Consider the following 25,689-nt stretch of genomic DNA (forward strand, 5'->3'; position numbering starts at 1 on the left):
AAAACCATGCTTTGCAGCAGCCCAATTCTGCTGTGCGAACACCCAGAAATTTGTAAATTTGGACAGGTCCAGTAACTGGTTCATTCAGGTAGCACTTTGCATGATCATATTAATGTCCAGATAAATCATTTATACACAAGACAAAATAAAAATGACACTTGTTTTAATTAAACTGAACTATAAATTACATAGTAACAAGTTTACAACATACAGAGCAGACATAGTGCCCCCCCCCAGCTTTCAGTGCCTGGCCTTGGGTTTTTTATAAAAAGATTTGCTGAAAGGAGAGGGGTTTGGCACCCAGGCACAAAGATTATTCTGAGTCCAGCTCACAGTTTTTGCTACTTATCATATTAGGCCACATGAAACCTTAAAAATCAGACAGGAAGCAGAGCTTGTTCCAGGGTCTCAGTGTCCTTTAGAGAATATTTATTGGTGCTTGGCGTGTATGCAGTGCTTTGGCTCTATAGCAATATCAAGCAGTGTAGCTGCACTCACACTTACTCATGACTGCTGCTTTCATTTCATTACCTGGGAATGTTAAAATAATAATTTGCAGTATAGAGAATCGTGCTCTATGCCTGGTACTTGAGCAATAACAAGCCGGCAGCATTTTCATGTCTTTCGGACCATATGGCCATAGCTATTCCAAGCAGTGAGCAGATAGGAATGCATTTCACTTATAAACCTGCCAGGTACAAAATCCACAGTGTAGGACTCTGAATTCCCTAGTCTACACAAGCACATCCACTGCAGATGGCACCTTTAGGAGGCAGAAAAAAAGGTGCACTATTAAAGCAGATATTGCTGCTCGGTGGCATTGTAAGGATTTTAGTTTGTAGGTTACTCCAGCCCAGACATGAGCAAGTGTAGTTCTCTGAAGGCACTTCCATAGCGGCCACTCTGTGAAGCCTTGCTTTTCACAAGCGGACTCAGAATGCGCAGCTGCTTGTAACATAATTTGCACTTGGAAAGCCTGTGGGGAGATTACAGTAGTCAAATAGTAGTATAGTACAGACTGCACCTCATTCAAATGTATTTAAAGGGGTGATTCATCTTTAAATTAATTTTTAGAATGTTATAGAAATGCCAATTCTAAGCAACTTTTCAGTTGGTCTGTTATTTATTTGTTATAGTTTTTGAATTATTTGCCTTCTTCTTCGGTCTCTTTCCAGCTTTCAAATAGGGGTCACTCACCCCATCTAAAAATAAATGCTCTGTAAGGCAAAACATGTATTGTTCTTGCTACTTTTAATTGCTCATCTATCTATTCAGTCCCTCTCCTATTATTATTCTGGTCTCTTATTGAAATCTCGGCATGGTTGCAAGTGTTATTTAATACCTAGCAACCAGATTGCTGAAATTGCAAACAAGAGAGCTGCTGAATAAAAAAGCTAAATAACATTTGCAAATGGTCTCAGAATATCAATCTATACATCATACTTAATACTGCATAATTATGTATTAGACACTACTACTGCTTTTACTACGAGCATTACAAACTACAGGAGCATGGTAGTTTGTGGTTTTTACGTTGGTCTGTAGCTAAATATGTGCAGCTCTGGGAGGTGAAAGAAGGAGTCTCTTAATTTAAACACATCTCATTACCTATATTCACTGTCGGCATTAGTTGCTTATCACCTAATGGACCTGCTACATTTGAACCACACTCTTATACAGTAATATTTTATTAGCTACCAAACTGTATAGTGGCTAAAAGCATGATCATTATAACAAATGTACATGCTGTATCCACTAACCTTTCCTCGCGAGATATGTCCACACCAACAGATGGAGGTGCAGCCAGGATGTCAGTGATTAATGGGAGAAACCTCTGTAGGATCAATTTAAGTGAGATGCAGCCAGTCTGTACATAACTAGAAAAAACAAAACAAAACGAGAGAAAAGTCAATCAAAAGGACCATCAAGAGCAACTGAAATCCTCTCTGGTATGCAAAGTACAAAGCCACAAATGACCAAAACTTTTCTGCTGGATTATAAACATATTACAGTCTTCATTCAAAATATTTAATCCCATATGTAATTTAAGGAACAACGTTTGCCCAGGAGCAGTAACTAATAGCAACCAATACAACGTTTGAACAGGTGACTACTATATGCTACCTGCTTTATTACATAACCCCACTAGAGAGTAATTTAGTGTTGAAACCAAAGTAATGTTAAATGTGGACAATCCCATCACCCACTTGCCACCATTAGCTTTATATTTCTACTCTACGGATGGATATGACATTTTCACACCCCCAATAATAACTATGACCCTGGGCCCCATTTGTTAATTAGATGATGATAATAATCCAACAACAGACATCAGCATTTGGGGTAAGTATCACTAACACTTTGCTTCATGTGTTGTCTTGCCAGTTATCCACTGATAAAAGTTGCTGAGACAAAGTCCCATAAATCACAATATATACCATGAGTATTATACTATTCCAATATGAAATTACAAGGTATTCTAGTATTCATTAAAGGGTTCTGTGCTAATAAATGAATTATCACCACTGACCTCTCATACTTGCTCTGTAACATCTTTTCAATCTGAGGTAGAACAGTCATACAAAGATCCAGCTTCCACAGAGACCTGCGTGAGAACAGAATAGTTATCCATGAGAAGATGTCGTTTTGCAATACTTTGCCCAGTATACCAATGGCATTTATATCATGTTCTCTAGGTGTGTTTTGCCTTTCTATATTCAATTATGTCTTAAGACGGATGCAAACAGATTTATGAGAATATACAGATAAAGAAAACAGTGTAAAATGAGGAAAGATACTTAACGCTTTCTGGTTAATGATATTTAGAAGATCCACAACAACAGAGAGATCATTAATGGCCACAGCAGAATCTATAGATGTCTTTAATACAAAAAAAAAAAAAAAGTCAGGTTGGATATAGTTCTTGTGTTGGTTGTAAAATGTATTTATGTCCACTAGAGATAAAATACTTCTAATTCTATAGCCCAATCTTGAGCTCCAAGCTCATTTTTATTACTCTACAGGGTCGAAACTGTTTTCATGTTTTCATGACCCCCCTGCTTTTATATAAACACCCCCCTTCTTTCATGTTTTTCTCATGTTACCTTGATGTCTCCTGAACTCCAGACGGCTCTCACAGTATCCAGGTTACGCATTCGACTTGTTAACACCATGCACATTGTGTCGTGTCCCTTTCGAATCTGGGACACTGCCTCATCATCCACCACTTCAGTCGGAGATGAACTCTTGACAGCCTGAGAGGATAAAAATTGTAGTGAGATTCTATTGCCATTTGACCACAGCATACAGCAACTGGGGCTAATTGCTTATTGGCAATAATGTTACATTAATGATAGTATATCACTACTATTATACACATTGTTGTACATTTTAAGAATACAGAATAGTACAAACATGGCAACTAATAAACACAGAGAATAAATGCAAGCTTAAGAGATATAGAAGGAATTTGGTCCCTGCTGCATAGAGCTTACAGTCTAAGAGAGTGGGTAATAAAGGAACAATAGAAGAAGAAAGTGCTTCACAAAGGTTTGGGCCAAGGTTGAACCAGATGCCGTTCTAGTGCTCCAAAAGGTAAGAACTGAGCTTCATTTTAAAGAGGTGGAGAGAGTGTTACCTATGGATGAATTTGGTGATAGAAACGGAACACAAGATAAGGTTAAAGATTAGTTAGGTGGATGATTTAAAACGATGATGGCTCTGGAGTCGAGGTGAAAAATATGTAAATAGTAATAGGTTCCAGTAGTCTAAGCAGGATAGCATAATTCAATAGTAAGGAAAAGTGGTAGGTTTTGGAAGTGATTAGAGAAGGACAGGGAATTGTTAACAATCACACCCTAACAGCATGCTGAATTAACAGGGTTAATGAGCATGGCATCAGTAGCAATTGCAAAAGGGCCAGATTTGAGTTAAAATATAAAACTGCTTTATAAAATGGTTCATATTGAGGTGGTATTGATTTAACGAAGAGGAGATAGCTATAAGACAGAGATCTGGGTCTAAATTTCAGTTGTTAATAAATGGGTGTCTAAATATATCTGAATATCATCTGTGTACAAGTGATATTTATAAACAAAATGAAAAATGAGGTCTTCAAAAAAAAAGAAAAAAAAACGATGCAATGTGGGATTCAGAACCCTAAAGCACTACTAAGATGAACAGGAGAAGAGAATTTGTTAGCATAAGAGACAGAAGGGATCAATTAGAAACAAAACAGGAGACGATTATAAATAGAGAAAAAAAATAAAAACCTTGTGTTAGGCCCTCAACAGTAACACAAGCTGAGGGGACAGGCGAATGGCCCTTAATACAATTCTAAAAACCTTTTTTCATTGGTTTTAGACCGTTGCAATCACTCTTTAGACATTTAGGACACCCCATATTTACTGTGCATTTGCTTGCTATGGTAGCAGGTTTTAGTGTCATTCATTTCAAGTCAAATATTTTACTCACTGGCAGAAAATCAGCTGCTTTAAGTCCAATGGGCTCGTTCCTTGCAGCAGATATCACTGGAGGTTTGCTTTGTGGTGCTGGAACAGGACTAGGCTCCTGACATACAATGGGCGTAGAAGCAGCTACTGGGGGACGTTGCAGCTGTTCAGTCTAAGAAAACAAGAGAATCGTAGGGAAAAAAATAATTCAGTGCACCCACTGATGACTGAGAAGCTGCAAAGAGCTGGGTTTTAATCCCTATGGAAGGGATGTGATCACAGATTCTCACATGTTACTTAGGATAATACAAAAAACACAAGGACTTAATTAAGTCCTCATGTTTTGTGAGACCCTTAATAAGTAAACAAAACCTAATGACAGTATTACTAGATATCATTGAATTTTTATGTTTATAAAAAATCATGGGACACATAGGATGGACATAAAACATATACAGGTATGGAAGCAGAATGCCTGGGATCTGGTGTTTTGCAGATAATGGTTCTTTCTGTAATTTTGGATCTCCATATTTTAAGACTACAAATAAACCATTTAGACATTACTTAAACCCAATAGGATTGCCTCTAATAAGGATGATTATATCTTGCTTGGGGATCAAGTACAAGGTACTTTTTTATTAGAGAAAAATAAAAATTAAAATTTTGGATTATTTGATTAACATGGTCTCTATGGGAGATGGCCTTCCGTAATTCAGAATGTTCTGTATAACGAGTTTCTACAATAACGGATCCCATACCTGTATAAATAAATCACTCTGACACATAAGGAGCTAAGGAAGATAAAGGCCAAAGGTTCTGATTTGATTAACTAGTTAAGTCGGTCCAAAATTAATATATCATAGTGAATAAACTCCATTCACATATTACATATAAATTAACATAAATGTGCTTAAACATGCACATGCTAAGGCTACCACCTTTATTTACATTTTTTTACTGGCCAGGTAGTGGGGGGGGGGTATGAGATGGCAGGTCAATGACATTGGGGATGGACTTGTGATGCAATTGGGGGCAGGGCCAGACATCTATGTGGGTAGAGGGGGAGCTGGGTAAGGGAATCTATGGCAGGCAGGGGAGCAGGAGTAGTTGTAACAAATTTACCAGCATGTACATGGCTGTTAAATTTGTAATACCAGCCCTGGCCGGGTGATAACCCTAGCACTTGTACCCGCCTTACCAGCCAAAAGCAGATCAGTGTTTTTTGAAACTGTAATAAATAAACACAAAACTCTTACTTTCCTCCAAAGCTGTGACAATAAGTTTTTTTTTTAATAAACATACTTCTCTATTATAGGGTGGGTGGGACTGAGAGTTTTTCCTTGGATCAGTTTCATCCCCGAGTGACATGCTGCTACCACATACCTCAAGGCCAGCACTCCCCTGGGCAGCTCTAATTATAACCCCCAACAGGTACAAGTTATTCTGCAGTAAACCTCCACCAATCGCAATGCAGTATTTTAGAACAGACCTCTGTATAGCTACCTGCTCTAAAAGTAACCCCATATCTGCCGTCAACTATGCCATGTGCAGCTGCAAGCCAATTTCATGGCCCCTAGCTGCCATTCACCGTCAAATACACAGAGCAGTACAAAAGCCCAGGGGAGATCAGTGTGCATGTAGCAGTTACCTGGATCCATATGTTGCCATGTAAGAAAGAACAAGTATCATGTCCCAGGAGGATTTTGGGTGCTTGTATTCAGATGCTACATTTGTGTTCTCTTATAGCAGTTATTTGTGATGTAATGAATTGGCAAATAAAGTAGAAAACTTCAACATTTTACACAAAATGATTTATACAACGGTATAGTTTCTACTTACATTTTTTTTGTTGCTGGTTGCAGGGGTCACTACATCAGGGGTGGGTGCTACTGCTTCCTTTACAATACTTATATCTGTGAAAAGGGTTTAGCAAAGTGTCATTTAAACCTCAAATGTCCCCTAAAAATGTTTTTCATTTTTCTGCTCACAAAAACAAATCATTCCATTTTCCGTATTTGATGTGTTTTGTGTCTGCATGGGTTCTCCAGTTTCCTCCTACACTACAAAAACACACAGGTTAATTGGCTTTTAAAGAAGCTGGCCCTACTGTGTTTTGTAGATAAGATAGTGATAAGGAAACAATATTGTAAACTCCATAGAGGCAGGGACTGATGTGACTGATGAACAATTTTTGAATAGAGACGGCCCATGGGAAGATTTGTTGCCCACATTTTTTTTTTTTTTTTCAAACATGTTTTTATTTATTTATAACACATATAAAATTTGTTTTCATTTTGCAGTTATATGTATAGTAAGAACAAGCATTACGTTATTTCAACAGTTTTCAAAAATGATTTTTCAGTAATATATAAGTACATTACAAAACATACAGCTCAAAATATAGTATATGGTCTTATGTAGGACTCGGATATATTGCCAATAGTCTGTTTATCTGATGACTCCTGGGGGTGCAAAAACCAGTCTTTCCTGTTCACGTTGCCAGTTATCGAGGTATTGGGATGCTTCCACCACAAGTGGGTGTTCTCTAAGTGTTTCTTCGTCGTACCATGTTGTTTGTCTGAATGTATAGACCGTAAGATATCTAATATGGTGTGGGAGTGTTGTTATGTATGATAGTCAGGTATTAAAGAATTTTGTTGTGTTGTGTTCTTTTCTAGTTTTTGTTTGACTATCAATATAGACGTGGATTCCAGAGTCAACCATTGTTGTAATGTCGTTTTCCTAGCTGCTGCAGCTAGTCTACCTATCATGTTTTTCTCTGGTTTTGATAGTTGGGTATAATTTGTGGTGTAACTGAATAATGCCCATTCAATTTGTGATTGGATAGGTTTCCCAATCATCTGTTCGCCATATGTGGCTACTTCTTGCCAAAAGGTTTGTAGTTTTGAACATGACCAAATGTTGTGAATTAAATCTGTTCTTGGTGAGCGGCATGGTAGGCAGTTATCAGAGGAGAGATTTCCCATTTTATGTCTTCTAATTGGGGTAAGATAGGAGTTATGTAGTATTTGGAGAGTCATCTCTTGATATCTACTCGCTGGGAGTAGTTTCATTATTTTTATGTGGTGTTTTAAAATATCTGATTTTGTTACTTCGGGGATATCTTTGATCCATTTAAAGGTTGAGTTTTCTTCATCTTCTAAATTTATCACTGTTCATATAGTCTGGTATAGTTGTGACGTTGTTTGTTTGGTAGTAGCATTTTCCATAATTTGTGTAATGGGTCATCTTTGTCTCTATTTGATAATTGGGTTATAGTTTTGTGGTGCCCATCAGGCTTTACCCCATACACTGTACATTCCTCTTCAGTTTTTTAAGTGTCCTGCTCCCGGGAGGTTGGACCGTCGCGTGTCTCTACGTTCAGTCTCGAGCTGATACCCGGGGTGAGGCCGGAAAAGCAGGGTTACCTGTTTTCATAGAGGCAGCCCCCTACAAGGAGCAACACACCGGGGTCAACAATAGCATTAGCTAAGACCACCTAGACGTTGCCTGCGCTGAATGTCTCAGAGCAGAGGGTCTGGCCGATGTGGGGGGGGGGGGTAAGTGGCACAATGTCTGCACTGTAGCAGGTCTGTCTGCCGTAAGAGTTCTTAGGAACTACCCCTCCCCCCTCTCTTTTTTCTTACCCTAGTCCTCCCTCCTGTGTACTAGCTCTCCCTGCCTGGCTATCATTGGGCCTGCATCGGCTCCTACCTGTTCCGTTTTTGTTCCCTGCAAAATGGCAAAGCAGGCTGCTGGAAGGGGGGATGCCGGTGCAGGCTGCGACGCTGCTGGCAGCCGTCTCCGTGTTGCGCAGGAAGTGGAACGCATTGCGTTCCATCTCCAGTCTGTTCGGCGGCCATCTTGGTTTGGCGCGAACCGGAGCGCATGTGCGCATGCCCGAGTACGCATGTGCGCGCACGCAATGGAACGCATATGCGTTCCAGCAGCCATTTTGAGGCACGGAAAGCCATAGCAGCAGCAGCAGCACAGAGCATCTGAGAGAGAGACAGAAGCGACTTCAGCTTAAAGTCTCATAGGTGTTATCAGGCAGTGCCCAATACACTCTACCTTTCCTTATGAAGGTAAGTCAGTGGGACTGTTCACGAGGGCTGGACGGAAGGGGTCCTTAACAGCACAGGTGACTTACCTAGCTTGTTCTGTATGCCAACAAAAAATTCCAGGGGGACAGGGGGAGCCACTGTGCAGGTCCTGCAACAGGGGGCAGGGGGAAACCACTGCTTTAGCAGAAGCAACTGGGGTAACAGCTATGTCCCAGAAAGACTTGGGAGTGGCAGCAGAGCCTCCTGCGCCCCTATGGGCAGTACAACTGTCACAGTCATTGGCAGCTCTACAAGGTTTACCTGCCATTGCGGAAAATCTAGGAAAAACACTAGTGAGGCTAAGCCACAGGACTAGTGGCAAACGTAGACGAATGGAAGATGCTAGTGTGGACGTTAGCAATCCTAATGTGTCTGACGACTCATCTCCTGAGCTGCTTTCATCTCAGTCAGAGGGGGAAATTGAGTCCCCTGGGTCTGTCTCTGCTGATGAGGAAGAGATTCAGGATGAAGGAAAAGACCGTGACAGTCTACACGACATAGACGGCATAATCAAAGGGGTTCTTGAGGTGCTTAATATTTCTCAGAAGCCTAAACACACTGCAGAAGCGTCCAATCTATTCAAGAGACAACACAAATCTTCTGTTTGCTTTCCGGAGAATGACCAACTCCAAAGTTTGATTCAGAACGAGTGGAACTCACCTGAACACAAATTTCAGACGAATAAAAAGTTTAATAAACTGTATCCATTTCCTAAAGAACTAGTGAATGTTTGGTCTAACCCACCAGCAGTTGATGCTCCTGTGTCTAGACTCTCAAAGTCCACCACACTGCCAGTCACCGATGCAGCAGCTTTTAAAGATCCCTCAGACAGACGGCTGGAGGGGTTTTTACGTGCAATTTACTCGTCTGCAGGTTCGACGCTGCGTCCATGTCTGGCGTCAGCATGGGTGTCCAGGGCCATACAGGCATGGTCAGAAGCTCTGGTTAAAGACATTCAGAGTGGTACCTCGCGACAGGAACTGTTAGAATAGGCACAGGCTATTGCTGAGGCATCTAGCTATCTTTGTGATGCCACTCTGGACACATCACAAGTCACGGCCCGGATGTCGGCCTTGTCCGTTGCGGCACGCAGAACTTTATGGCTCAAGAACTGGTCGGCGGATGTCAGCTCCAAGAAGTCGCTGACTTCGCTTCCCTTTAAAGGGCAAAGACTGTTCAGGGAGGAGTTAGAGAAAATTATTTCCCAAGCGACGGGGGGTAAGAGTACCTTCCTACCGCAGGCCAGAAGTAGAGCAACCACCTCAAATAGAAGGGGAAAATTTTTTCGTGGCAGATTTAATAGAAGAAGCAACTCCCCACAGCGATCTCACTTTCGGTCAAAGACGGGAGACAAAAGTCGGTCCACATGGAAGACCAACAGGCCACACATCAAACCCACAGGAGAGAAGCCAGCCTCAGCCTGACGGGGCACTCCCTCTGGAATCGTTGGAAAAAATAGGGGGCAAGTTACTTCGATTCCGGAAGGAATGGATACATCATTCTTCGGATGTATGGGTCGAAGAAATTGTGACAGAAGGATATCACCTAGATTTCAAAACCATGGCCCCCAAAAGATTTTTCATGTCCAGGGTTCCTCACAGTCCGCAGAAGGCACAAGCTTTCCTAGAATGTATAGAAAGACTGGAGCGGTCCGGAGTAATCAGTCCAGTACCAACTACGGAGAGATTCTCAGGTTTCTACTCAAACCTTTTTACAGTGCCAAAGAGGGATGGATCGGTCAGACCAGTGCTCGATCTCAAGGGTCTCAATAAATTCATCCGATCTGTAAAGTTCAAGATGGAAACCTTGAGGTCAGTCATTCGTGGGATGGAACAGGGGCAACTGTTGATGTCCCTGGATATAAAGGATGCATACCTACATGTCCCGATATGGCCGCCCCATCATCGTTATTTACGATTCGCCTTCAAGAACAAGCACTTCCAATTTGAAGCACTTCCGTTCGGTCTGTCGTCCGCCCCCAGAGTCTTTACAAAGTTGATGGCAGCAACAGCGGCCACATTAAGGCTACAGGGGATTTCAGTGACACCTTATCTGGACGATCTCCTTCTAAAAGCCAGTTCAGTGGTGAGGGCCAAAGAGGACCTGAACAAGACAGTACGACTACTCCAGAGCTTTGGATGGACTGTCAACTGGTCCAAGTCCAACACGGAGCCCAGTCACAGAATGATGTTTCTAGGCCTGGAGTTCGACACGATAGAGCAAACTGTGAGCTTACCCACAGACAAGCAGACCAGAATCAGAGATCAAGTCCACTATTTAATCACCAGTCAAACCACGACGATACACAAAGCAATGCAAGTGCTGGGAACAATGGTCTCAGCCATAGAAGCAGTTCCATTTGCACAAATACACCTGCGACCTCTTCAAGCCAGCATCCTAGCAACATGGAAAGGGGGATCTCTTTCTCGACCCCTGTCGCTGTCGCAGCAGACAAGGACGGCACTTCAATGGTGGCTGAGCCCCGAGAATCTAGCCAGAGGTCAATCATGGGCAATTCCGGAATGGGTGGTGATATCCACGGATGCCAGCCTCCAGGGATGGGGGGCGACATGGGACAAGCAGTCAGCACAAGGTCAATGGTCTCCGGAGGAAGCCAGACTACCAATAAACATTCTGGAACTGAGAGCAGTGAAGCTGGCACTAATTCAATGGGCAGATCACCTCAGAGCATGCCCAATACGCATTCAAAGCGACAACGCGACAACAGTGGCGTACATAAATCGTCAGGGAGGAACAAGAAGTCGAGCGGAAGCCAGGCAGATTCTGCTCTGGGCAGAAATCAATTCAGTAAAGTTGTCTGCAATACATATTCCGGGAGTGTCCAACACAAAAGCGGACTTTCTCAGTCGGAATCAGCTGGACCCCGGGGAATGGGAACTACATCCAGAGACATTCCAAGAGCTTGTAGATCAATGGGGGACTCCCAGCATAGATCTAATGGCATCAAGAGACAATCGAAAAGTAACAAGGTTTTTCGCCCGCTGCAGAGACCCATTAGCAGTGGGGGTGGATGCCATGACGCAGCACTGGCAGTTCAACCTCGCATATGTCTTTCCGCCGCTCCCCATGCTGCCAAGGGTTCTGAAGAAGATCAAGCAATCTCTATCAACAGTAATAACAGTGGCCCCATACTGGCCTCGGAGAACTTGGTTCACCAACCTGCAGGAGTTGTCCGGAGTTGTCGGCTAAAATGCAGGCCAGACCTGCTTCAGCAGGGTCCCATAGCTCACCACAACCCGGATCTCTTCGCTTTGACGGGATGGCTATTGAGAGGTCCGTTTGGCAGAGGCAAGGATTAGATGAGAAGGTCATAACCACTATGCTGAAGGCTCGAAAAGCTTCATCGGCCAAGTCATATCACAGGGTTTGGCAGTCCTACTCCAAATGGTGCGAAGAATCACATTTTCCGTTCCTGGAACTGCAATTGCCTAGGATACTATCCTTTCTACAACAGGGGCTACAACTGGGACTCAAGCTCCGTTCTCTTAAAGTCCAGGTGTCGGCTCTGTCAATTCTGTTTCAATCTCGTTTAGCGAATGAAGACGTGATCCGCACGTTTCTACAAGGAGTGGCTCATATCATGCCGCCTTTCAAGCCACCGGTTGCTAGCTGGGACCACAATGTAGTGCTGGAGGCATTGCTGGATCCTCCATTTGAACCAATGCATGCAATATCTGATACATGGATAACCTACAAGGTGGTGTTTCTAGTAGCAATATCGACTAGAAGAGTGTCTGAGATTAGCGCCCTGTCATGTGCTCCTCCTTACCTAATTTTCCACAAGGATAAGGCCGTTCTCCGCACGATTCCTGATTTTCTACCCAAGGTAGTGTCGGCGTTTCATGTAAACCAAGAAATTGTTCTTCCGTCTCTATGCCCAGACCCTAAGAACGTAGAACCCATAATCTGGATGTTGTTTGAGCACTGAGATGGTATGTGGAACGATCAAAACCTTTCCGAAAATCTCAAGCTCTGTTCGTCATCCCATCCGGCCCCCGTCGGGGTCAGGCAGCTTCCAAGTCGACTATATCAAGGTGGATTAGAGAATCCATAAAACAAGCATATTCCGCAAAGGGAAGATCACCGCCTGAAGGACTCAGGGCTCACTCCACCAGAGCGGTAGGAGCCTCCTGGGCATGGCGAAACTCTGCTTCCTTGGAACAGATCTGTAGGGCGGCTACCTGGTCCTCCGCTCACACATTCTCTAAATTTTACAAAGTTGATACATTTTCTTCAGGTGTTGCAGTCAGTGCTTACCTAACTCTGCAACCACGTACTTTACAGTTAGCTCGTTCCCACCCTGCTGTTTGGGACTGCTTTGTTAAGTCCCCATGGTTCCCTGTGTCCCCCTAAGACGACAGAGAAAACAGGATTTTTTGATACTCACCGTTAAATCTGTTTCTCTGTAGTCATAAGGGGGACACAGGGCTTCCCGCCCTTGACGAGCTTTGACCGGTTTGGTCGAGTTTTTGTTCAGTTTCACTGGTTACTTTCTGCCTATTAAGAGAGATTTTTTTTAAGTTAACTACGATAGCAGCTTTTGGAACAAACTGAAGAGGAATGTACAGTGTATGGGGTAAAGCCTGATGGGCAAGCCCCTTATTTAATTATTCAAGTGTCCTGCCTCCTGGAGGATGGAGCTTAACCCCATGGTTCCCTGTGTCCCCCATATGACTACAGAGAAACAGATTTAACGGTGAGTATCAAAAAATCCTGTTATTGTTTTCCTTATGTTTAATGCATATAGATGTTTATGGTGTGATGGAATTTTGAGTCTTAGGTATTTTATGTGGTTTTTGGTTTTTTTTAAAAGGAAACTGTGGGAGCCAGTCTATTGGTTCTGAATGGTGAAGTTGAAGTGCTTCTGATTTCCTTATGTTTAATGCATATAGATGTTTATGGTGTGATGGAATTTTGAGTCTTAGGTATTTTATGTGGTTTTTGGTTTTTTTTAAAAGGAAACTGTGGGAGCCAGTCTATTGGTTCTGAATGGTGAAGTTGAAGTGCTTCTGATTTATTTAAATTTATTTGGAATCCTGCTATTTTCCCGAATCTTTGTATGATTTTTAATAATATAGGTACATCAGTTTTGGGTTGTCCGAGGAATAAAAAAAGATATCATCTGCGAAAGCTGTAACTTTTAAGTTTGTTTGTCCTATTTGTATACCCATTAATTTTGTGTTTTGGATTATATGTTTTATTAGTGGGTCGATGGCGATATTGAAGAAAAGAGGCGATAAAGGGCATCCTTGGCGAGTTCCTCTTTTGATTAGGAATCTATCTATGTTTAGGTTATTTACAGTCAAAAATGCTGTAGGTGTGGAGTATAAATTTTTGTATAGGTTGAATATATTTAAGCCAAAATGTTGGAATTTTAATATACGTTGTAGATGTGCATGCGATATTCTATCAAAAGCTTTGTCTGCATCTAAGTTTATTAACATGCCGTGTTTTCTTTTTTCTAGGTTACTATAATAGACAGCTGCTATAATTTTCCCGGAGTGCTTGAACTGGATGTCTGTTTTTGAGGAAGCCTACTTGATGTTCGGTGAGTATATTGGGTAGTATTTTTTGTAGTCTATCTGCCATAATTTTGGTCATGATTTTTATGGCTTGATTTAAAAGTGATATTGGTCTATACGAGGCTGGGTCAGTTAAATCTTTATTTTCTTTAGGGATTAATATTATTCTAGCTACATTTGCTTCATGCCATAAAGGTTCGTGTGGTGTTATTTGTTGCCCACATTTAAATCTGCACTAACGAGGGTGACAATTCTCCCTAAAAAAAAAAAAAAAAAATGTAAAACTTTCCCACCAGCAATAAAGTAAATCACAATGAAAAGAAAAAAAAATGTGCGGCACTTTGCTGCACTTTCCAAAGTTGCCTCGTGAGGAAACTTCTTGTGAATTCGGGGGGAAAAAAAGCACTCCATATTCCTTACCACCAACGATTTACATTGTACTGGTGAGGAAGCATTTGGAGGAGAAAAGAAAAGTAGATTATCACGGGCAACTAAGCTCCTTGTGTGCCATTGCCCTAAGCCTTATACAGGATATAGTGCAACAGTTTTGATATCAGTAAAGGTTTATTAGTGCAAGACAAACTGAGATGAGGCTATATTACGGTAAGTTACTTTTGTTTGATGCCAAAATGCAGCAGATATATATATATATATATATATATATATATATATATATATATATATATATATATATATATATATATATATATATATATATATATATATATATATATATATATATGCAAATCCATACACAGTACATAGTTACGTAGGGTTGAAAAAAAAACAAAGTCCATCAAGTTCAACCCCTCCAAATGAAAACCCAGCATCCATACACACACCCCTCCATACTTCCACACAAATTATATTTACCCATATCTATACTAACTATAGAGTTCAATATCACAATAGCCTTTGATATGTTGTCTGTCCAAGAAATCATCCAAGCCATTCTTAAAGGCATTAACTGAATCAGCCATCACAACATCACCCGGCAGTGCGTTCCACAACCTCACTGTCCTCACTGTGAAGAACCCCCTACGTTGCTTCAAATGAAAGATTCTTCTAGTCTGAAGGGGTGGCCTCTGGTTCGGTGATCCTCTTTATGGGTAAAAAGGTCCCCTGCTATTTGTCTATAATGTCCTCTAACGTACAGTAGTTTAAATACATAGCCTATCTCCTGATATGCTTTTAATTCCTTTAATTGAGAGGTAATAAGGTATCACCACCACCCTCCCTTCAGCCTCACTTACCATCCTCGGGGGGAGCTGGGAAAGGTTCACTATTCCGTGGGGGTGTCCTTGCTGCAAACAAAGACCATAAACTGAAAAGTCTGCATATTTAAGGAGTTCGCTATAGATGTGCACATCCAAACATTCCTAGTGGCCACTTCAACTAGTATGTAGTGAAATAAACAATCCCTTTAATTGCCAATAGTAACCAAACAGATATTTTCTTTCATTTTCCATCTTATAATAGACTCTACAAAACTAATCTCCGTTTTGGTGCTACTGGCAACAGAGCAATCTATCGAATACAAACCCATTGTTTACAAAACTTCAGAGTATTAAGATGAAGCACCACAGGGGATACAATTTGACCTAAATGGGGGGCACCTGGGCGTGGCCTGAATCGACACGCGAGAGGACATCTTTAAGTAGAGCTTCAGCACCCGGCCCAACATTATCTATTCTATCCGAAAAGGTGGGCGTCATTCTAGCAACTGATCCTCAATTGTGCCTACTAAAAATCCAGACAGGTGTTAATATAAACCCCCTTGCTGTGCAACTCCTTAGCAAAGCACTATTTTAAGTATGCAGGCTCTAACCCTAAACTGGAAATCTGTGGAACCACCCGATATAACACATTGGATTATGGTTATGTCCCAACTTGATATCAAAACGCTGTGGGTAGGGTTGCCATGTGGCCTGTATTTTACCAGCCTGGCCGGTAAAAATGATGGCTGATCCCATTGTTATTAAAAGGGGAAAAAGAAAAATATATAGGAAGGCCGGTATTTTTTTCCAGAAAAGGTGGCAACCCTAGCAGTGGGCAAGGAGAAACATTCCATAGACAATGGGGATCATGGATTAGGAAATACTCCCTCAACCAAACCAGATGAGCAGAGAGTGCCAACTAGTAACATCCTGCAGATAGTACCAGGAAATGTATCATTTATGCTGTGGTTATGCTGTTTCATCAATGCCATTGTATATCATACTACATGGTTTTCAACCAAATTGTTGTTGAACATTTAAGTTTCTTTATTATTCAATACAACTTACCTGAATTTAAAAAAAAATGGGGGAAACCCAAAAGCCATGTTGACTATGGGACCCTTCAGACAGAATGCAGATATAAAAAAAAAGGCTTTTGGTTAAGGGTAAGGCCACACTGGGCGTTTTGGGGAGATTTTAGTCGCCTGGCGACTAATCGCCTCGTCTTTGCAGTAACCAATCTCCCCAAACGCCTTCCCTCACTCTGCGCTGGCTAAAATTAAAAATCGCCGGCGCTAATCACACGCGGCGTTTCATTTTCCGAAGTCGCGATTTTTAATTTTAGCCAGCGCAGAGTGAGGGAAGGCGTTTGGGAAGATTGGTAGCTGCAAAGAAGAGGCGATTAGTCACCAGGCGACTAAATCTCCCCAAAACGCCCAGTGTGGCTTTACCCTTAAAGGATGGAGACTGGCCACATGAATATTAGTAAATACACTGCCTAATTCAAGGAGAGCAATGATTGTGATTTTTTTTAATACTTAATATAATGACATTTCCCCAAAATTACAGCTTGATAATACTGCCCCTTTAAATGTTGCACTTTGCTACTTACATATTGCATTTTTGGGCTGAAAGATTTCTTTGTAGTCCTCTGGGTTCTGGATCTCAGCTCTGGATTCTTTCTCCTCATCATCACTGGTAGGGCTTACCCTGCAAAAAATACTCCATGAGATAAAAGTGTAAAAGTGTACTCACCAGACATGGCACTTATATAAAAACTGCAGTATCTAAAAACGATGGGATAGCAATTAAGATTGTGGCTATCCAGTAGAACTGTATTTTAATGACAGCAGAATTGGCACAGACAGAAAAAGCTCCACTTTAAAGTTAAAGTCATGCCATTTAAATCAGACATGTTACCAGTAGGGAAAAGACGAGACCTGCAGATATAGGAATGTATAATTGGGTAAAATTAAGAAACGTATGGTGACTGGGGAAGCCAGTGCTTGCGGTTGTCAAGTACATGGGGGGGGGCCCAGACATTGTACTGGGGGCTCCAAGGTATCTAAATTTGTTTATTTAGGTCTTTGAAAGGTTCCTATGGCATTATTAGGTTAATGTGAAACCAGGAGGCAAAGAGGTAGACAGCAATATAAAATGTATTATGTTCTTACAACTATATACAAAAGTAAGCAAATAATTCTACTTCTGTTAGCTATGTTATTTACCTATTTGGCTTGCTGCAGGTAGTAGAGGGACGTTCATATATTCGCCTTAGTGAGGTTCCAGTTGGAGCGGTTTGGCTGATGGGAATCTCTGCCGGAACAGGCCCTTGTGGGGCACAGCCAGTCATTTTAACTCGAGTCAAGTCAACCACAAATGAAGAGATATTGGACTGGGCACTGGAGACTCCAATCTGCAATCCAATAAATGTTTAAATGCCATGTCTTTTTTTTAACCTCATCTACTATGTTACTATGTTTTAAAGGAAATATTAACGCATAATGTGAAAACCAGCCTTTAATATCTTAAAGGAGAAGGAAAAGTTTAAACTAAGTAAGCCTTATCCGAAAGACCCACCAAAATATACCAGTGAACCCTCAAAGTAATGCTGCTCCGAGTCCTCTGTCTCGGGCTTCTGTATCAGACTTCCTGCCTTCAGCTTAAACCTCCTTGCCCTGGGCATGAGCATGCTCAGTTTGCTTCTCTCCCCCCTTCTCTGCTATAATCTGAGCCCAGAGCAGGGAGAGACTAAGGCAGGAAGTGATGTCACACCAAGCTAATACTGCAGCTGCTATCCTATACAAACAGAGAGCTTCTAGAGCTTTTTACTCAGGTATGGTCAAAACATGCTACAGAATTCTAGCTTTCACTGTTGCAGCTAATCTATTGGTAATAAAATGCCTCCGTAGCTTTCCTTCTCCTTTAAATGAATATTCTTGTAAATATAAAACAAATTTGTCAGTAAAACTCCAAATGCAGTTTTCTGTCCCTGAACTGTTCATGTTGCAAATAGTATCCGATAAATTCAATGAGAGAATCTCCTGCTGTAAGTGTGTGTGTGTGTGTGTGTGTGTGTGTGTGTGTGTGTGTGTGTGTGTGTGTATACACACACACACACACACACACACACACACACACACACACACACACATACATATACATACACACATACCTTCTCTTATCATTCGGTCTTTGTCCAACATGTAATTTAAAAATTTGTCTAGTCCTGCTGTCAGTTACACTGTGAGCCAAAATGCATATAAACACCTGAATGTGGATATTCCTGTTATTTGTTTTATTATTCAAGCTAGAGACAAAAATGGTTGCTAATTAAAGAGCTGCATATAACATAAAGCACATTAAAATCAAAGAACTTAAAAATAGAAGCCCAACTGAACACCACATAACGGCAATGCAGTATGGAATTCAAAACTGCCCGTCCCAACACAATACTGGCAGCTGGCTTCTAAGCAGTGTCTCTTGCTATGACAAATAGAATTCCACCAACAAAGTATAGCAGGTACACATTGGCCCTATCTAAAAGGTTATCAAGGGTGCAAAGTAATAGCAACAACGATATACAGACTTTCTTGGCAACACAGCTGGATAATACCATTCTAATCTAATTTGGACAACTTTCCACTTGATGAAACACAAAATGTGGTTTTAAGTTTTATGTATTATGTCTTAGATTATCAAGACTAGTCATTAAATTTTAAGTTAAAGGATAAGACAACCCCAAAAATTATTTTTGCCCAATAAAAGAAAACAATTCTAAGCAACTTTCCCATATACATTTGTTACAAATGTTCTATGGTTTTTAAGCAGTGAAAGCAGTGTTTGTCTGTCCCTGCCTATTCTCTGCCCTGATGGTTTAGACTGTTGATACAATGTAAGACAAGCAGCTGATTAACAGACCTGTCTTTGCTTGGGAACCAAGACTGTTGCAACATTGTATCAACAGTCAGAGCCACTAGGCTCTGAATGAATGTATATGGTAAAGTTGCTTAGAATTGTGTTTTCTTTTATTAGGCAAAAAAATATGTTTGGGGTTGACTTATCCTTTAAGAGTGAAGTACCTTGTATGAAACTTTAAATTATTCAAACACACAAACACATACATTTCAATCTCATTAACATTTTCTGTATGTCATAGTTGGTTTGCTCCCTATTTATATAAACTCTTAGCCCTATCAATAATTACCACAATAATCCATTACAAATACTCTCTTATCTCTCTCTCTCATAACTCATTTTTCTTTTGGAAGTGCCTAGGACATACTATCTCCTAGCAATACCAAAACTGCAAAAGAGAACAATAATCCAGAGCACTAACATGATTTTAAACAGAGAACGGAGAACCATAAAAAACATATACATGTATGTCTATATCCAATAAAATGGATTTACTCACCAGCTGATTGTTACAGATGGCCAGGTCTGAAACCTTGCCCCACCCCACAGGAACAGTGTCAAAGCACTGGTCTGGCTCCCAGCCATATACCCGCAATGAATCTTTTCCTCCACAGAAAATGCAGCCACCATCATTGCTGAAAAGGATTGCCCTTTTGCAGAAGAAAACAGAAACATTCAAGATATTTTTATTTTATACCATGGATAAAGCAAATAACTATGTATACCTCAATTAAAACTTTACATTTACAAATAACTTTAAAACCACTGAAATTTGTTGCTTAGAATTACTTATACTTTCATTAGACAAAAAGTACATTTTGGGTTTACATCACTTTTAACCTACTACACTCAGTAAGAAACTAAATATAGTATGGGCATGTGGCAGGATTACTAGGTCTAAAGTGTCAACAACATGAAAAATATCCCCATTATAATCAGTACATAAAGCGATGTTGAAAACACAGCACGTGTCCTTAAAGATCAACCTTTGAATAGGCTATCTAATCTTGCAATAAACTGATCTGTATCCACAAGCTGGATTTCATTCCTCTACAAAAAAAATAAACAATCTTAGCATTATGGACTCGCTACAACCACTATACTTCACTGTGGCTTTTGCAAAAAAGCATGAGACTGACAAGGTTGAGATATGGGAAAAGTCTTTTGTTGTTTAATGAAACCAATATAGAGATTTTTGACCCAACTTCAAAACAATACGTTTGGTGCAAAATCTAACACCACAGCTTAAAGGGGTTTTACAACTTTTATTACGATGTATAGAGTGATTTTCGAAGAGAATTTGCAGGGCCCCAGGATCCCCCACTGCCCCCTCCATGCTGCGCCAGCGCGACGCGTATGTGCGCCAGAGCGCCGCGTATGTGTGCATGCGCCAGCACGATGCATATGTGTTTTTGCAGCATTAAGAAGCTAAGTAGGCATAGAATCACGCTTTGGTGTTGCTGTTCAACAGCAGGGGCTTGGCATCTTCTCTGGACAGAAGGAGGAATGGATGGCTGAGAACCTGTTTCAGGTTGTTAAAAAACTGAAGCTTGGCTGAAAACTCCAATACAAGTATTTAAATATCCAGGTTTATTCATTCAGTTATGATAAATATGAACCATCATAAGCTTTTTTCTTACCTTACAGGAATTGTTTCTCCCTCTGTACAACCGACCAGCTGGAATTTCTCTAGGTCCCAGAAGCGTACAGTCCTGAACGATAGCATAGAGGTCATACAAACATTTTATATAAAATATAAATTTTCTCAATGTAAACTCAACATTCCTTTACCTGTCTGCACTTCCAGATGCCAAAAGGTACTCATTGGGATGAAACTCAATAATATTAACAGGTCCTTTATGTTCTGATAATTCAGCCATCATTTTTCCAGCAGTCAGGTCCCAAAGCTGGTAAACCAAAATGTGCTTAATTAACTTCAAATTGATAGCCAGGAGGATGATAGACACATGAATTTATATATATTATTGCACATGCAATTATGTCAATAAATTGACTTTTAGATACTTGCTTTTCTACAATGGCTTTTTTAGCGAGTTTGATGTGTCTTCGAACTTTACAAATGTAAATTGAAGTCAAATAAAACACATTGGCATGCTTTTTTAGAGCTGGTCAAACACAAGATGATTTGCTTGTTTGTCAGAGAAAGCAAACCCAATCTGGCCACCCAAGTGATGGCTCATAATACTGGTGTGATTGCTTAGCCCCTGGGCAATGACTAGATCATACGTGGTCCTCATCTGGCATAAATTAAAAACTTTACCAATCAGAATCTGAGCCCACACCATATGTTGATCAGGGTCATTGTCCTGTCTTTAAACATGGGCCAATAAACATCCAAAATGGTCTGTTTGCGGCCAGTTTCTAAATACAGGCAGTCCCTGGGTTACGTACAACATAGGCTCTGTAAGTTTGTTCTCAAGTTGAATTTGTATGCAAATTGAAACATATACATTTACTTATTAAATGCAATTTAGTATCATTTTTACCATTCTGTGCATATTTATTTTTACCTTTCTGTGCTCTGCAGTAGACAACACATGTCATAGGGTATTGGGGCAGGTGGTTTATTAAAGCTAAATGCTAATAAAAGTCAAGCAAACCATAGTATGTTACTGTAATAGCCCCTGTATGTAAGTGTGAGTTGTATGTAAGTCGGGTGTATGTAACTCGAGGACTCCCTGTATAAGCATTTACTGCATTTTGATTTGGTTTAAAAAATGGCTACTACTACTTCTAATAAATTCCGAGGAAGCATTTGTATGGGCCTAAATGCAATTTAAAGGGGCAGTACACCCTCTTTTTTCACCATAAGTTTAATATATAGTGATTATGATGAACTCAATATTTTCTCATTGCTTTAACGAACATTTATGGTTTTGGGATTTCTTCCAGTAAACAGGGTCAAAACTGAAACTGCTTTCACTTTCCAACTTCCTTTAATTCTTACTGTGAAAGAAGAAGTGGTTTAAACAAATTACCAATCCACGAAATATGGCGGATGTTCTTGCGCACTGCCTTAAGTTAATTAAAGCGTTGGTGTATCAATCCTTAATAGGGTTACCGCATTCCCAAAGGTTAACTCGTAAACAAAGGTTTAAGGAGAGCACTCAAAAGCATGTCTGCTATGATGAAGCTTTATTACATATTACACAACATGTTTCGGGCCTTGCGTGCCACTTAAGAAAGGGACTCAATTTCTCCATTACAGGGGTGGTGGGGGTGAATAAAGGTACCAACTAAACAATTCAATTATCCATTAGTGCTCCATAAAAATTAGTTGAATATGTTTTTCAAATTAAAAAGTGTTTACTGCCCCTTAAACAGTATATGAATAAGTCTGCCACATGCAATCAAGGAACTTTCTGTTGTGCACAAGATATCAGTTTCTAAATGGCTATTATTTTTAGTATTTCCTAATATCTTAAAAATTTTAACACAATTGATAATCAACTAGAGAGCACATTTTTAAACTGCAGACACTGTTTTCACCTTTACAGAATGATCATCTGAAGCGGATGCTAACCACTTTCCATCTGGACTGAAACGGAGACATCGTACGGCTTGTGTATGACCCTAGAGACCCACAGAATAGAACATGTCAACCGTGTTCACCATTCACATTTTAGGAAAATTGCAGATAATGCTTTATTATTGCATATAACACATACAGTTACAAAAAAAAAAAAGTAATTCCCAAAGAAGGTACCTTATAGCGAAAAACACAGCCTTTCCTCCGCACATCCCATAGCTAAAAGAATAACAAAAGAAAAGTCTGTTGTTTGGGTGTTGATTTACATATCAGATTGGCATCCTTTATATAGAACTGAACTCCTAACCGATCTGTGCATACAGTATCAGTAGTATTAAAATATATCATATCTGACGACCCCCTACTTGAACTCCTTTATCAAATATGAATTACAAATGTTCAACCGTTAAACTACAGCAAACTGTGAATAGAGACAATATAAAGATATGCTCAATAACAAAGGTCAAAAACAGTATCAGGTTCATATTTGGCTCTTATGAAATTAGGTTGGATCTATTACCTTCACTCCATTCTTTCAATTTAAAAAACAATAGTTTTATATATTTTTTTTTAAATATATTTTTCCCATTCTCTGTATTTAGGAGAGTTTGTTTAAATTAAAATAATGTGCTCTATTTAAACAAGCTGACTTCCCTCAGTTACGGTCTGGCTGTCTCAGTCTTAATGATAAGGAGGAGTTTATTATAACTGTCGATTTATTGGGAAATATTCTCCCACACTGGCACACAAGTATAAAATTTAAAATGCTTTCATTATCAGGCCCAATTACTAACCAATTACTCCTCTGTCCAAAATAGTTTGTGGATACAATATAAAATGAATTTAAATATCACTGCATTTTTTAATGCAACAAATAACTGTAAATTTAGATATTTTATTAAAAGAAAGTCAAAAATGCAAAGAGAAAAAATACAGTCCTTGTTGATTTGGTTTTTGTTGAAAACAGGTCTTTGTTGTACCTTTCAACTGAGAGAATACATCACAGAATGTAACCTCCAGTAACCATTTGGAAAACAGATATCCTGGAAACAAACATGGGTAAACATGGCTTTCTAAGCAAACCTAGTGAACAGCAATTCATTATGAATTGTCATTTTGACTTACACAGTCATCTCATATATTCCACAATGGTTTTTGTCATAACCAAATACATTTGACATGTTATCTGATCACAATAATTTTAATAAGCTTGGGGCAATATACAAATGGTTAAAAGATGTAATGTGGCCAGTTATTTCTCAATTTCTAAAATGTCTGAGGTTTTACATATCCCTGTTACATAGTGAGCCATAGCTAAGATTACCTAACAATATCCAAGAAATATTGAGTAAATAATCAATGCATAAATATGACAACAATTAAAAAAAATAATTCTGACTAAATAATAATATTTGATATCCAATAGCTGCATGCAACGGAGCAAGAGTCAACCTCTTGAACGCTAAAAAAAAAAAAATCGATAGATCCTGGTCTGATTATTATATTCATTACTTTTGCCATTACTGATCACCATCAATTTTATTTTAAGGGTGCCGTGTACTCTTACAATACCAGTGATTCTGCATGGGTTATGTTGATTCTTACTTTTATGTTAGTGTCCAAGGACCCAGATGCTACAAACTCCCCATAAGGATGAAAATCCAGGCTGCTGACATTGGCTTTGTGTCCCATTAGTGTCCTCAGAACTGAAATAAATTAGTAATAAATATAACACATCATAGGAACCACTTTCTACACCAATAAGTACACAGAATCCATTATGCACACACAGTCAAAATATAAAATAAATACAATTTATAATAAGCAAATTCTAATTCTATTTATCATACATGAAGACTAAAAAAAACTATGGCGCTACATTACAATAAGTTGGAAAACTGTGCAGAGTAGTCAGGTCTGGTTTGAGAATCAAAATAGGCTCTGGTATTTCAGGTACACAGAGGTCCAAATAGCCTCCACCAGCACAATGAATAGTGTCTATGGCAACTTACTGCAGCTCATCTCGCCAGAACCCACAGACTGATTGTCCGGGCCTGAGAGTAATAGCATTAGTTATTGCTTGCCAAAATTTAATGAACTGTTGAATCGTTTCAACCTGAACGTGATAAGGAAACGGGAAGTAAGAACTCAGATGGGTATTGGTAGATAGAGCTACTACTGAGCTGCTGTGTGAATGAATAACCCTCAAAAAATTAATGTATGACTACTCAAAACACCCAATGGGATAAGTTATAAATACCATTTTAATATTTTATACAAAACTTCTGCTGAGTTTTGTTTACCTGTGGAAATACTATAAATCAATCTATTCCATATTTACCACTGAAAAATATTTTACCTTTTATATTATGAAAGAATCTTTGGCACTTACTTTTAGCTGCTTCTAAATCCCAAATTCTCAAAGATCCAGACTGTGAGCCAGCCACAATTAATTCTTCAGAGTTATTGAAGCGCACGCTCTCCACTGGAGTAGTATGTCCAGTTAGACTCTGGACAACAAATAAGGATTTTATGAATGAGAGAATCCACAACTGTAATTCAGATCTAATGAACCATAGTTCTCACCATAATGCAGTTGGGTTTGTTAACAGACCAGAGATGAACACGACAATCATCTCCTCCTGTGGCCACCAAACGACCAGAACTCCTCCCCAAAACCACAGAAGACACACTGCATCCATGGGCAACAATTTCTTCTGCGATATAAATTAAAGGAACAAAAGAAATACCAATAAATAAAAAGGGACAAAATTAACGTAAAACATGGCGTTTTAAAATCATGACAACATTCGTGTGCAGTTTAGATATGATCAGATTTCAATAGAGAACATAATACCACATAGTAATATCAGACACTTAACAAAAACAAATATGTTATAAACGCAT

General features: G+C 39.8%; 1 protein-coding gene across 5 annotated transcripts in view; it reads right to left on the bottom strand.

Annotated features, from left to right (window-relative positions):
- Window positions 1-146: 146 nt before the first annotated feature.
- The window catches only part of katnb1.L (katanin regulatory subunit B1 L homeolog), a 31,233-nt gene continuing 5,690 nt past the window's right edge, over window positions 147-25,689 (bottom strand). For 4 of the 5 annotated variants that reach the window (XM_018256527.2, XM_018256526.1, NM_001088285.1 and 1 more), the window contains 18 exon segments: window positions 25,369-25,499; window positions 25,175-25,292; window positions 24,388-24,488; window positions 22,960-23,001; window positions 22,743-22,826; window positions 21,024-21,139; window positions 20,873-20,944; window positions 19,732-19,882; window positions 17,543-17,730; window positions 16,927-17,024; window positions 15,351-15,401; window positions 6,291-6,364; window positions 4,474-4,623; window positions 3,105-3,254; window positions 2,804-2,880; window positions 2,531-2,605; window positions 1,761-1,877; window positions 147-976 (listed from right to left, as the gene is read on the bottom strand). In XM_018256527.2, coding sequence (XP_018112016.1) covers window positions 844-976; window positions 1,761-1,877; window positions 2,531-2,605; window positions 2,804-2,880; window positions 3,105-3,254; window positions 4,474-4,623; window positions 6,291-6,364; window positions 15,351-15,401; window positions 16,927-17,024; window positions 17,543-17,730; window positions 19,732-19,882; window positions 20,873-20,944; window positions 21,024-21,139; window positions 22,743-22,826; window positions 22,960-23,001; window positions 24,388-24,488; window positions 25,175-25,292; window positions 25,369-25,499 — 1,928 coding nt within the window. In that variant the 3' untranslated portion in view covers window positions 147-843. 5 annotated transcript variants of the gene reach the window in all.

Source organism: Xenopus laevis, chromosome 4L, assembly GCF_017654675.1.
Source record: "Xenopus laevis strain J_2021 chromosome 4L, Xenopus_laevis_v10.1, whole genome shotgun sequence".
Lineage (NCBI taxonomy): Eukaryota > Metazoa > Chordata > Amphibia > Anura > Pipidae > Xenopus > Xenopus laevis.